We start from the raw sequence: 15,219 nt of genomic DNA on the forward strand, positions 1-15,219 counted from the left end.
CTCCTCTCAATCTCAAACATGTGTGGGAATCGTCGCGACCGATAACTCCAACATATATGATGCAATTATGCCAAGAAAGATGGAAGTGATTAGATACATTCAAAACATTTCTGTGATACATTGCTATTTCCCCGGTTAAATTTTGCTATCAAACGGCGGTCCATAGCTTCCACAAAGTGCGTAAAACTGAAATTGCCGAGAGCAGTAACCAATAGGATCCTTCAAAAGAAAAATCAGCTGGCGCGGTACAATTTATAAGCACAACAACTGTAGAATGAGAGTTAGTATAGTTAGGCTGCTCAGGTGTGTTATGTATCTATCGTTAGACTAACGTAACAGACAAACGCACATTTCGAAGACTAACGTAACGACGGTAACGTATACGTTGGTAACATCATAAGTTAAATATGAAGAATCGTCATGCTGTATGAATTTATTTCACACTATGTGTTCCGTCACCCCTGCAAAGCTTTTAGAAGAACTTCAGGAAGGAAGAATAAATGAAGTGTTCGTGAAGAATGTACAGGTAACCTGCGTTACACAAATTAACTTGGTCCAAAGTTGTGGATAGGCTAAACTTTCAATGATAGGCTAACTGCCTAGTCTACACAACTTTTGATTGTTAATTAGCCTAGTGGCTTAAACTTACTGTGGCGGAAACTGACATCCCAGTAAGGCTAGGCAACAGACTGTAAGTTCACCTTGTGTGGGGACACACCAAATCAATCATGATTCACTTTTCTGGGTGCACTTATTTGCTCTCTTTGCAATTAGGGTGTTCCTTGCCAGAAATGCTTAGTTGAGGTTGACAATGTTTTTGTTTTTAGTACCCACTATCCATCGGTTTCAATTATTCTCCGCACACGGTAATTTCCGCACATACTTTCCGCTGAAAAAATTCTTGTGTGGAAAACAACTTTTTCCCCCACTTACCTGTACACTATATTTTTCCTCAATTTTAGGATACCAAATTCAGGATGATGAAAATAACATGAGAAAGTACCAAAGAACTTCAATAAGGATGGTTAGGCTGACTTCATGTCAGAACAGTTAAGCTGCTTATAATTTACAGGAGGCTTGGAGTGTTTGTAATTACTGATTACTTAAAGAAGTATGAGGCATAATATTATATAGCCCTATATATTCTCACTCTATACTCTGTTATTGTTAATGTGAAAATATCACAAAAGACACCGCCCCCCCCACTACGCCCGCCCCCTAAAGGATGAAACTTAGCAGTGGAGACCAAATCGTCATGGCAGCTCACCTTTTTTCACCTTCACGCCATATCGAAAACTACAACCAAATAAAGTGGCGCTGTTTAACTAAAATTAAACTTGTGCTTACAGCCTAAGCTAGTGCTTACAGCCTATAGCTATCCTAATAATAATCTCGTCTGGGAGCTACATTTTATCCTGCTACAGTCAAATTCTATCTTTTCCATCCTCCTAAATCCTTCCATGTGCCTAATCATTTCAGTAAGCCATTCTGCTCCTACCCACGTTGTTTTCCGCTGACAAATTTGTGTGCGGAAAACACCGTTTTGTTTCAGCGGAAAGTAATGTGTGCGGAGAATAACGGTACCCCTATCCATCACACCAGGTGCTTCACAATGTAAGTAGGCCGAAGAGCACTTGCTGCATGCCTACATGTTTTTGTGGGTGTTAGTTATTCAGCACACAGTGCTTTCCCGCTGAACAATTTCTTGTGCGGAAAACATCTTTTTTTCCACATACATGTACGTTATGTTTGTCTTCAATTTTAGGATACCAAATTCAGGATGATGAAAATAACATAGGAAAGTATCAAAGAAAGTCGAGAAGGATGGTTAGACTGTGTGAATGTCAGGGAAGTTAAGCTGCTTATAACATACTGGAGGCACGGGTGTGGGTAATTAGGAATTACCTAAAGCAGTACAAGGGGAGTCATATTGGCTAGGCTATGTGGAAAGAATAGATGTATTAAGTGGAGTAACTTGGAAAAGATTTAAGGTAGAAAAGAAACATTAAGTGAGGAAAGTAATAACTTAAGGAAACTAACATACTTTTATCAAGGGAGGATATTGTTGTTCTGATTTAGGCTTTGCCAGCGTATTTTCTAAGTTGTAGAGCAAGGTTACTGTTAGTATGAAAGAAAGTAGGAAATATTGCAGGGTACTTTATTTTGTAATTAAAAAGAACTCTGACTGAACCACTTAGGAATAATACCTTCAACAATGCTTTCCATAACTACCAGCTTTTACTCTTTCCACAGAGTAGGGTGCGTAGACATCAGGCCTCGACAATGGCGACTAGAATTTGCGACTGGCGAGCAAAATATGCATTATGCTCGACATCTTGGCGAGTGGCTCATTCGCTCACTGCCTTTATACGATAGGCTTACTATTAACTTGTGAGCAAATCACCACAGGCCTATTGCCTAATGTTATCAATCACAGTAGAATTATTAAGTGCACTGTTTACAGGTAGGTCCTAAGGAACAGCTCTGTTCACCAGCTCGAAACTAATTTGATACTAATCGACTAAATGATGCACGATAGGTGTAACCAAACTGGAAAACGACAAACTTAAATAAATGCGTAACCACAACTCAAACGGGTAACGCACGAATATCATGTTTTAAACACTTTTGACGAAGCACAATTTAAATAGATCGTTTTTGCTGTAAACAACCAACAGTAACACTAAACCGCGATATCCTAAGTTAGGCCATACTACCTAGGCTTATATCACCAACACTTTGCAAGAAAAACTGGCGAGTAAATTTAACGTTTTAGCGAGTAGAATTTTAGACTCGGTCGCAAGTTGGCGAGTAATTTAAAAAAAAAATTGTCAAGGCCTGGTAGACATACAGTACCGCTCACGTATAACTGGACATGTGTACGCGCACAGAATCGTATAGAGACGTATAAACACGTACAATCGCGTATAAACTTGTTGACAAACAAATTGCCGCGTAGACACCTCGTATAATCCCTGTATATACTCAGGAAATGATATTGTGCTCAATGAATAGGGATTAAAGTCATTGAAAGAACTAATGAGATGTTTGAAACAGTTGTTTCTTAAATCGTAGTTTAAGACGTGATATTCACCTAGCAGCGAAGAGGACGCAGGTAAAGTGTTTGCCGGCATACAACTTATAATTGTTTTTCGTCACATGGGTTTCTATACAGTGCTTCCTTTGCTGACTTTTTTTTCAGTTGTAGAGGTTATGTTCCACAGAGTATATATGGGTACTTTGAATAGTTGGCAACATTTTGAAGAAATAGTAAAGTATTAATAAACGTTTCTTGTGTCAATTTTGTACATAATTTACCGTTAGTTCCAACAGAATGAAAAGAAAAAAAAAAACTTCCACTAACAACTTTGAAGCAGGGCCGGTTAAAAACAAAACATGTTTCTCATCTGCGGAAGGGGCCTCCTTTTTCCTGATTCCCAAGTCTCTATTCGGATTACAAGAAATCTAAGCTTTCCTTAAAAATTATTTTGTAAAGGTTGCCACATATTCCAAACTAGTATTAGCGCATAAAGGAAGAAATATGCCCGCCCATTTTTTTCCCTTCAGATCTCAGTACGAGAAACATGTACTTTATTTGGATAGAACAACTCTAGTTAATGGGGTTAAGTTAATATTTTCCTACCCTAGCTATATGTCGATTTTATAAAACCTTTATGAAAACATACTTTTTTGAAAATGGATTTTGAAGCTCAGTCAACAATTTAAGAAATGCTTACCGTTAAATACTTGCGTCAAACAATACATTTCGTATTTATTTCAATAAAGATCCACAAAGGATAAAAATGCTAAATACTTAAAGCTTACTTAAAGAGAAATAGAAACTGCATGTAGATCACTGTACATCGTCATTTTAAGTATCCAAATACTATACAAAGAGATTGAGTTCACCGAAACACCCCTTTTCCTTACCACCTGAAGAAAACCGTCTTTTATAAATTATACTACCTTACAGTACTTAACAATTGATACAAAAGTTACTTCTACAACAGCTTCCCAAAATTTGTATGTGTGGCAATAGATTAAGTTTTAACCGCACAGCAAGATACAATTAATAATTTGCATATTACACCAAAATTTACACTCGGCGTCCAGATGGCGGGAAAATGTACCATCATGTTCAATGTGTTGTGTCGTTCCCATGGTGCGATGAACTTGGGCAAGTTCGAATGTCGATGACCTACTTATGTTCCGGGACCATTGTCAATGGGAATTATGGGTGTAAAAACTCGGGTATTTTTACGTGTTATATATAGAAGTTTTACGTAAGCGGAGCGAATTTCGGGGCGGCTCGTTGATTGTGAGGAAGCACTAATCTAAGCATCAAAAATTGTGAAAAATATCGTAAGGTTTTTCTTCAGAAAATATTTTTTGACTAGTAATTGGAATCTCAATGTATTAAGAAGTACTGGGTCTTAACCTTATCACTGCATTTTGGGGGAAGTCAGATCTTCAAGTGCAAAATATTGTTTATTCATTTAAGGTTATCGTGATTTTCTTGCGAGGTGTATACGGCGTATCTTGCGATGTAGGCTAAGAGGTAGGATCGGCCAAGACCTACCTAGTTCTCATAGATTGTTACCTACATTCAATTTAATGCCTAACGGGAGGAACTCGTATCTATAGGCCTAAATAGTTACAGACTGGGGCACATTGTCGTAATTAATATAGTTTCCTTGCTAAAGTTTTGCACTGATTGTGCTCCTAGTAGCGCTTTTTCTTTGTTACTCTTATTTTTTCGGCTTAAGTATATGGTAACTCTGTGGTTGAATATTTTGGAAAGAGTGCGATACTGAGTTTACCGACTCTTCTCTTTATCACAGTTTATTCTAACCCATAGAAGCTCTGCTATGTAAAGCGGCTGCGAACACCCTACATTTACACACAAGTAATATACAGACATTTTTGCATGCCCAGCTTTCTTTACCTACTGTCAGAGAGATCAGCAAAGTTTTTTCAAAGTTTAAAGCAATCCAAATAAACTAATTGAAAAATGATGGGATGGTCTACATCTCACTACTTTCACAATGTCACAGAGCTTTTGCGGTTCTGAGATGTTACTCTCACTACATTTGAGAATACCATTTCAAAGCAAGGAATCCCCCAAAGTTCGTTTCCACAGACTGCTTCTTGACAAATTAAAGTCATTCCGTTGTATAATATTACCCACACTTTGCTCTGTCTAATCATGGAGCTAATAGCTCCATGGGCTAATTTAGTTAAAACTTCAGCCTAGTTCTATCATACTTGCAAGTACAGTTTACCGCCAAATGGTTCTCACACGTTCCATTTCATGCACGTACAGTAATTTGTCAAATCATGGAGCTATTAACGAAATTATTTCGTTAATTGCTCCATGGTCAAATGCTCTAACAAGTTATTTTGTGAAGAAACCGATTCTGCGCAATACGTGTATTTGTTTCACCAAAATCTCCTAAATCATAAATTATATTAACTACAGTTGCTTCACAACCTAAACTAAGTCTTTCCAACCTTTTCAAATAAAATGTGTATTAAAATTGCTACCCACCTCACATCTCCTTGAGGTACTGGTTTAAAACTTGGTGGGTTGGTCTGACTTCATAAGGGAGGGGATGGGGGAGGAGTGGGGGCTGCCACAGGGTGGTGCGATAACATGGATTGGATAATTTTTTAGTAAGGGACAAAGAGGTCAAAATTACCAATTTTCAGCATAAATTTGGTCATTATGGATATATGAAAAAGAGAAAATGGCTGAAACCCTGAAACTCATGTGGGATATCAGACTTGGCAAGTTAATCATGCATTTTTTAATGTAAAATGCTAAAGGTGACATCACGTTATCAAAGCATAGTTAATTTTTTTTCATTTTTGGGCGAAAAAGTATTTCACAGACTACTCCTAACTGTTAACCTGACTAGCTTTAAACTTGGTGGACGTGTTCCTTGGTATCAGCCGTCAAAATGTCAAATAACCAGAAATGTAGCATTTTGGTCCTTATTCTGTGTTATAAACTAATGATAAAGTGGTTGAAGCTGTCAAACCCATGTGGAGTATCAGATGCTGCACATTTACAGTGCATTAATTTTAAATTGTCAAATGAAGAGGTCACATGATCAAAGTTCTAATTTGTGAGGAACCATTTAACAAACTAATACATAACCGTAAGTATGATGGGTGTCAGACTTGATTGGGTATGTTAGTGTCCTTAGTGACTTATTGTATGACATCCAGGGTCCAATGTCAGAGTTCGAATAACTAGAAACAGCATTTAAGCCATTACGCCCATACTAAAATGACAAATGAGGCAGCTTACAGTAAGTCACAAAACATATAGGATACCATCCTGTGAAAGTTTACAATGCATTTATGTAAAACACCAAAGTCACGTTGGTTGAATGGAGATCAAAGTTGGCTTAATTTGTTCACTTTCCAAAATTGAAAATGCTCATAACATGATCTTTTGGTGGCTGGTTTTGATTGCATATCAAATTATCTAGAAATTTAACTTTATATAAAAAAAAAGTTCTCTTTTGCTTATTGTGCACTTGCCAAAATGCCCAAATATCTGAAAGTGTCATACCATACAGGAAGTAGTGACTAAATGAATTGTTTGAATGAATGTTTAAAGCATATTTACATTAAATATCAAAGAAAATAAGGTCAATAACATACAATGCTCATGTACTACTACAGAATGATGACCCCATACTGATCATGTACCCAAATTTTGTGATGAGATATGCAACTCTATGGACTTTCTATTTGTCTATTTTGTTTTCAGTGTCATTTGGTCCTGGTTCTTTCACCAAAAGGGAAAACGTCACAGAAATCTAGCAACTTGAAAGAGTATGGACTGCTTTGCATGAAGATTCTTCGTGGATGTGTACAGCTCTTGAGTGAGGGAAAAATAAATGCATTAAATGTCGGCAACCTTGTCCTGATCGCAAAAGAGGCCTTCCACTGTTTACAGAAGACAAAGTTACACCATCATCCTGTGCAATTGGCTTTGGAAAAACTTCTATACCACATTACCTCACACCTCCTCAAGACCAATTTCTTTGCTGATGCACTTACATTTGCTGAGTACCTTAAAAGTGAATTGCACTTGACTGTTTTAGAAAATAGGGACAATGAATTTAACAGCATCTGCAAGCAGGCACACAACCAACTATGGAAGTCATGTATCAGCCTTCAAAAGTCGTCAAAACTCTCTATAAGCAAGCATGAGTTGGTTCTCAATGCTAGACAGCTGGCCCTATCTATACTTTTACTCACTAATCATGACAGAAAGTGGATTGTTGAGGCATTTGTCAGGACAAGTATAGATTTTGAGCAACACGTTCACAAAGATCCTGGTAGACATACAACCTTGTGTAGCTTCTTCAAAAATGTCATGTCTGACCTGCTCAGTTCTGATTTTAAATCCAGAATAAAATGCTGTACCGAAGAAGATGACTTTGATAGACTAATATGTCCTGTTATTGAAGTAACTGTGCAATTTACCAAGTGTTGTATTTTGGGCAATAATCATGTTAGCATTATTGACTCATTTGAATTACTCTCTGGTATACTTCAGAATAATCAATGGAGCTCTGATGTATTGACTAGCTTAACATACTTGAGAGCAGTGGTTTCTCTAATGAGGACACTACTTGAAGGTTCCAAGACAGATGAAAGACATTCCACTTCAGGTACAAAGAAGAAAGGCAAAAAGATCCAACTTCCAAAGTGTTCATTGCTAAATGCTTTTGCTAAGGATTCTCAAAGTGTGAAGAAAGCAATGGAGAAGGGCCAATACAGGATTGCCCCTTTGAGCTGTCTCGCAGAGGGTTTGGAATTATTTCGCAAGCTGCAGGAGAACTTCTCAAAACCTAGTGAATACTTATCACAACCAGCTTGTACAGTTCTCAGTACCCTTCACCTTTACATTGACATACTGACCCACATGAAGCAATACTATATTGCCTGCGATGAAGAGGATAAGGGTCTCAATGGCAAATCTGTCAGCCAGGTTTATCAAAGAACCTTAAGCAGATTACTGTCTTCTCTCAACTTGATGTCTTCAATACATCTTCAACAGCTTAGAGAACTAACCAATTCAGTGGACACTGATCTGGTCAGTGATGCTAGTTGGGTGGTCCATAGGATGGATGAGATCGTCAGTGGTGTTTCAGAGGGTTGTGGCGGGGCATTATCTGTTGATGAACACAGATGGTTAGGTAATAATGTTAAATAAAATGATACATTCTCTGTAAAGCATCAGGTTCAAACCAAGTCATTATTAAGGTAATTCTGTCATTGCTATTGCTTACAATTATCCTTTGTATTTATAGCATGAGGTTTGACAAGAACCAATGTTTCAGTGAGATAGGGTGTACAATATTCTGAAAGCAGTTCCAGTTGGTTGCATTTGTTATATCAGCAACATAATGTATAACTTCACACCAGATTTAATAACCTCAGTCCAATACTCTGTGTAATTAGCAGTAATACAGTTGATTTACTCGTTTGGAAACATTAATGCAGGCAGCTACTTTCATTTCAGACATTACTAACCATTGTTTTGTTTGTTTTTCCTTTCATATAGGTAATGTGTCATACAATTTGGGCTTGGTTCTATACCAGAAACAGATCTATGATTCTGCTGAGACTCTAGTGGTCATGTCAAATAATCACCTTCTCCAGTGGTGCATACAGGGGGAATCTCTGCTTCTAAACAAAACTGAAAAGGTAGTTGCTTTTATTTTATATTTTTCTTTGTTGTTTGGTTGTGTGTAATATGTGGTGAAAACATCTTTATCTGAGGTAAATCTTCTTCACACCCAGCCTGTTTAAGGGGGGACTGAAAATACTCAGTTTAGTATGGGCTTATCCATCGGTCATTACTGTATATAGTAGACTCTAGCATTGTATACATTTTGTTTTTACACTTATTGAAGGTCTACAGACACCTATGAACAACAATGTCTTAAGCACTCTGAAAAGCATTAGAAATCATGAAAATAGCTGCATGCCCATCAATATCCATTGACCATTTTACAAGTTTATTCTCAATTCTAGTTTTATTTATGAATAAACATTAGCAAATTATGCACATTAAGGATGGAAACTGAGTGACTGCCAAATTTTCTGTTTTGTTATCCACTTATCCCTTTGTTTTCACAACCTTGTCGTAGTGTTGGGTGATTGGCAAAGATATATTTCAAACATTGTTGCATACATCACAAAGGTTAGCTTTTAACATAGTCAAGTAACCATTTAGGAATGAAACCCATTTTAGGAATGAAACCCAAGCATTTGTCTACAAATACTTGCACTGTAATTTTTGCTCCAAACCTGAAAACATACTTCTTGTCACACTTGACAACATTGAACAAGACTTGACAAATGTGGTGGTTCTCAAGGTAAATTATTAGTGGCCATCCAATCTTTCGGATGGAAATTTCCCTTAGAGGCCATCTGAAGGACAAGTAGTTTCAGAAAATGTAGAGTGGGCAAACTTGTCAAAGAATGCCAGAATGTATCATGTTTCCATGACAGTACAAAAAGTAAGGGTTTCCATTTAAATTTATGTGAATTCATTACTGAAGTATTTCAGCTTTAGATACTAACATGATCTAAGTATTAAATCAATGACATGTACAGTATGTTTTACAAAGCAGCAAAGTGAAACAGTGGTAATAATTCAGCAGCACTCATTGAGTTTGCACACGCCTGAACACATTACAAACTATCGTCAAATTACACTCAGATTCATTCACAAGTACACAGTCAATCTATGCATTCCTGTGATTTGAATGGCATGTAGTCAACAACAAACTTTCTGACAGTTTCTTAGCATACTTGTTACTGATTGTACAGAACTCTTTGCAGGAGCATTAATCACAGTTAAAAGTTATATTAACTGTGTTTATGCAATTGATCAGCCTATCATATGATAATAACCACAAATCATAACATTAGGACATTGTGTCTAGGCACAAAACATGTAATGGAAAGTCTGTCAGTGGCTGCAATGAATTTTTTGGAATTTGCAGTAATAAAAAAACTGACTGATTGTGTTCCTGTAAATGCCCTCAGGTTATACAATCTCTTTGGGAACATTTTTACTTTGTAAATTGTTTACTATCAATGAAGAAAAATGTTGATGGAAACTTGCTAAGAGTTAGTACTCATATTCAGTTTGAAATTTCTGAACATGTCAAGCTTGTTTGTACAGAGTGGCTGTAATTATTGTAATGTTTTAAGTTGTAGTCTCTTATTGACTGTGATTACTTGGACTGCCACGATGTCCACTTTGGGAGGTGGGTGCCTGGAAGGGATTGAATTAAAGGCACTTGCTGAAGGAACACAGACTAAAGAGAAGATGTCAGGTCATCACTGGTAGGGCAGTCTAAGCCTTTAGTACAGTCTCGCACAACTGAGTATGCTCCTGGTGATCTTTCATCAGCAGGGCCTGAATCTTTCTTATTTCTTAACATTTTGACACAGTTAGGTAATGTCTGGCATTAAAAAACATTAAGAAACACAAATGCGAGTGTGCTGTCTGATGGTATATGTGCTGCAGAAACATATGGGCCTTTCTCATACAACCAAATGTTCCATCTGGACAAGCTGATTTTAGGAACAGGTTATCCAGAATATGACTAGGAAAATCCCTTAAAATTTGCCCTGGTTTTGAGTAGAGACTACTAGAGACAACATTAAAGCAATAGAACAAGACGATCATTGCAGGTAATGAATGGAATAGACCTGTCAGTGTTTATTAATGGTGGCAGAGCAGATATTTAACATGATCAGTGCTGCTGGTATTAACAGGTTAACTTGTGGAACAAATTTGAACTACAACTGGATTGTCAGCGACGACAGAACAGTCCAGACAGTGCCTTGCTTACTATAGCTACTGTCCTAATGTACAGCATAAAGGATGAACAGCTAGGGATCCAAACATCAAAATGGCTAGAGTTTTGGTGGAAAGTAAAACGAGACCTGGCAAAGAAGGAAGAATATGAGGAACTACGGAGCAGGTATGTTATATAGAATCGCCCAGAAGGATATGTTACTGTAACAAGGCTTCTCCAGGATGTGGGTTTAACAATGCACAGTAACGTTATTAGAGAAAAATAGTTTACGTCCCGTAAAAAAAAGTGTCCCAATCGAAAAACATATCACGTTCATAATATGACCTACTATACTAGTGTAGTTGCGATAGCATCACCACCTATACTTTGTGAATGTTTTGGCTGAACCACTAGTCAAAAGTACTGCGAAAAAGTTTTCAAGAAAGGAACTACTGTGGCATGGTATGAATGCAAATTTTAAATTGCCAAATCTCAATATGGAGAGAACAAACATAACATACTGTGAGCTAGAATATCCTTTTCAGTATCAGAGATGTTAGCTTCCCACAAAATTCTTCGATTGTCCTAAATCACAACGTTTTCTGATCAAAACCATGATTCAAATATTACGTGATAGGCTCAGAAAAAATTCAAGCGTATCTTGAACATGTTTATCAAAATTAGTGTTTACACTGGTCCAAATATATGGGATCTGGGTACCCGAGAACCGTTACCCGTCGGATATCAGGGTACCTGGAAACATTTATTTACCCTCGTGTATCATGATTTTCAAGAAGTTACATATTGGATGCTATAATAAATGAATTATATTCTCTACTGACAATGGTTTCATGTTCAAATACGTAGGTGTAAGATAAGTTATAAAACCTTCCTCAATAATTCCTATTTGCTAAATTGTTTCTTTCATTAACTTGTTAAAAACTTCATATAATTAACATGAGTGTTTACACGGGTTATCCGGGTACCCGCCCGAAGCGATACTACCCGGTTCCTAATTTATTACCCGAAGATGTTAATTCAAAAATTTTTTTTTTTTTCAAATGTTTGCATAGGCCTAGTTGTGAGTGTGTGTACTTGGGGTTTGTTCTGTAATAAAGAAGTTTGCGTCCGCCAAACGCAAGGCATTTGAAGATTTGTGTCCTTGGCTAAAACATTGCGTCCAGGACGCAGAATCCTACGTTCGTAGCAATGCTGAATGCAGGCACTAAAATTGCAGTTTATGCACAGAATATCCTTAGATTCTATGTTGTGGTTTGCAGAATTAAGCGGCTACTGCAAGTTTAATACTCATGGTTCACTAAGATACTTGCTTCCTCAATATCAGACCTGTGTTAATATAATCAATAAATACCGTAATCGAAAACAAATAATCCAATAAAACATTTTAAAGGATTGTCTGGTGGCCCAAAGAAGTTACCTTAAAAAATGATAAATAATTTTCCAAACATGTTGTCAAAGTATGAGAACGCTAATGTTTTTTTTTAATCGTTAGTGATGAACATTTCCAATATGATTTGAACAGTACAGAACATGACGTCATCTATGCTAATGCAGATTGCGATATAACCCACGCTCCGTACAGTACCTACAGTAATCACAACTAAAACGCGTTTGTATACAGATTAATTTCTTCCTTAATTTTCGGTGAAATTTCTTACAAATTCTATATGCTTTTAAAAACTCCTTAAGCCCCCATATATGTAGTAGATCAGTGATTTCGTGGTCTTTGTGTAACACAAGATAAGTTTTAACAGCAGACTCTTCGTTGTTTATACATCGGGCTATCCAGCTCCAACGCAAAGAATGTTCGCATGTAGGCTACTCTAACGTTTACAATAGGACAGTTCTGCGAAGCCTAAGCTTCTCAGTACTACATTCTGCTCTGACATCGATTCTGCCAAGTTTCATCTTTAGGTGTTCGGAATACTTTTCAAGTTTCCTTTTACTGTTAATTTGATCTGTGAACTTTATTTCAGCGATTTCGAAGAACAGTTTATGAAATGTGGTTTGAGTGTGAGAGTATATTACTGAATGTGCAAGGCTATACATATACCAACTGGGCATGGTAGGCTGTAATAGGCAATCACCTGTGCGTGTACATGTGAGAGTGTATTTGCTGCGGAAATGGTAGTGCTAACTTCAAGTCGCCTGTTTTGCCTATTTGCCTGCGCTACTTCAATCACCATATTGATGCGTTCGAACAAATGGTACTTTTGGTGAGAAACTGGTGAATTTGAAAACGTCGAATGGGGACAATTTTTACATGGTTAGAAAGAGAAAATTAATAATTACAAGAACAATATATCAAAATCTTCCACCAGACAATACCTTTAATAGTATTTTGACAGAAGGGATCTGTGTGCAGTATACAGTGGTTGATGTTCAAACTTTTCAGTAAAACTGGTTTAAGAACTGTTCAAAAAGGGTTCGTTTCTCATTATGCAAACCACAAGCTTGAACCAAGACACTATTTTAGTGTTGCCACCAAAGCTGCATGATTACCCAGTTTTTGAACCATGGTTTTAACCAGTTGCAATACACTTCTATAAACCAAAACTGGGGGAAACAGATTATGAAAAGCTGCCTGCTAAAACAGTGAATTCTGCAGTGTACAAATTGCAAGATTTGTACAAGAATGTTCATAAATGAACAAATATTTAATTAACAGGCTAGATGCTATTCATAAAAAGATGCTTAATTATGTATAGCGATCCATTGAGGTTAAGTTTTAACATGTGTCTGAGTTTCCAGCAGGTTGTCTGACGGACAAGAGGTTTCATAACATTTTCACAAGAAAGACTTGGTGAAAGCCAAAGGTGGCCATTCCTAGGCCTACATGTTCTATCTTAACAAACTATTTCAACAGTAGCTGCTAAGATGAGCCATAAATAAACATTAGCAATCATTACAGTTTTACAGTGCTAAATACATTGCTAACAGCCATGTTACACAGATTTGTTCTCAAATAGTGAGTAGATATTTTCCAATGATTTGATTGGCTGATGACCGCAAGCAGATGTCCTATAATATTTTAGCATTCCATACTCATTTGTACACTGGCCCTTTGGGATCACTGTTTCTTTAGTTGCACTGTATAATCAATAGACAACTGATTAGCCTATCGTATAGGTGAATGTTGCAATTTAACATTAGGATTTTAATAGGTATATATTTTAATATACTGAGATTGGTTGTTGGTGAGATACTGTGTCATATTTGAACTTGCTTAAGTTCACAGTTACTATTGCACTACTACATCTTGTTTGTAACAATAAGCTAGGCATTACAGGTGTAATGGTTATGTAGGCTTTATAGGGCATGATGAGCTGCTTACCAAACTGTTGAGTTAAGTTTAAATTTCTTTAAAAACTTATAGAGAGAGCAATCTTTTCTCAGTATTATTAAGTTCCTCTCATTGCATTTAACACAAGGCTGCAAAGACTTTCTGATTCAAAACACTGGTTTTTACGTAAGCCAAAACTGTGTAACATTAGTTACAACAGATGTTTTAAAGAGGAGTCTATTATACAATGTTACATCTGTAGTATTACCATGTTGATGGTCAGAGGCTTAGCCTAATTTACATATAATAATTGAGAGAAAAACAGTAGTTTATTGTTGCAAACTAGTAAAGCTTATATAGCTAAATTTGCCTTTTAGCTGAGAAGAAATAACGCGTATTAATGATTAATGCAACTATTGCAATATATAGTTACTGATGATATTTCAATATTTTTATAGTTAAGACATGCACAGCAGATACCTGGTTCTGGAATTTCCTTTCATTATTACTGCTTGATTAACATGTCTGTAAATTTATTAAAAACATTGTACATACATATCGAATGAATTTGAATCCAGGTTTTTGTTTCACATTAATTTTTAATTTATTCATCTTGGTAGAACTATCCTTGATGTGGTGAAAGAGCTTGATAGCAACATTCTTGATGATTTTACGACTCAGATGTCAAACTTGTTAGAAGAGGAATTGACACTATATGAACAGCAAAAGTGAGTCAGAGTATTTCATTTTATTTAGAAAGAAGCTTCTTATCACTGAGGCTTTCATTGTTGGTTGAATTTATACATTCATACATAACCAGTGATTTACTTTGAGCTATTTACTCAAGGTCTTAACCTGGCTTTGACTCCAGTCAAATCTAGATACTCGACAATTGACTTTGCACACAGATGGCTATCAAAATTAGTTGCATTGAACTATGTAACTTAGCTTGAAGAGCTTGATTTAATAACTTACCCATGAAAAAAGAATGAATAAATCAAATCGATTGTACTGAATTCTATCTACATGACACTATGTGAGATATGCTTAGACTTTTCATGTAAAAAACAAACA

The 15,219-nt window shown here is 36.5% G+C and overlaps 1 protein-coding gene across 1 annotated transcript in view; it reads left to right on the plus strand.

Moving 5' to 3' along the window:
• The first annotated feature begins 277 nt into the window (after positions 1–277).
• The window catches only part of LOC139966043 (separin-like), a 56,762-nt gene continuing 41,820 nt past the window's right edge, over positions 278–15,219 (plus strand). The window contains exons 1-5 of the mRNA XM_071968677.1: positions 278–526; positions 6,782–8,219; positions 8,588–8,730; positions 10,819–11,027; positions 14,766–14,873. Coding sequence (XP_071824778.1) covers positions 428–526; positions 6,782–8,219; positions 8,588–8,730; positions 10,819–11,027; positions 14,766–14,873 — 1,997 coding nt within the window. The 5' untranslated portion in view covers positions 278–427. The remainder of the gene's footprint in view (positions 527–6,781; positions 8,220–8,587; positions 8,731–10,818; positions 11,028–14,765; positions 14,874–15,219) is intronic.

This window comes from Apostichopus japonicus, chromosome 4, assembly GCF_037975245.1.
Source record: "Apostichopus japonicus isolate 1M-3 chromosome 4, ASM3797524v1, whole genome shotgun sequence".
NCBI lineage: Eukaryota > Metazoa > Echinodermata > Holothuroidea > Aspidochirotida > Stichopodidae > Apostichopus > Apostichopus japonicus.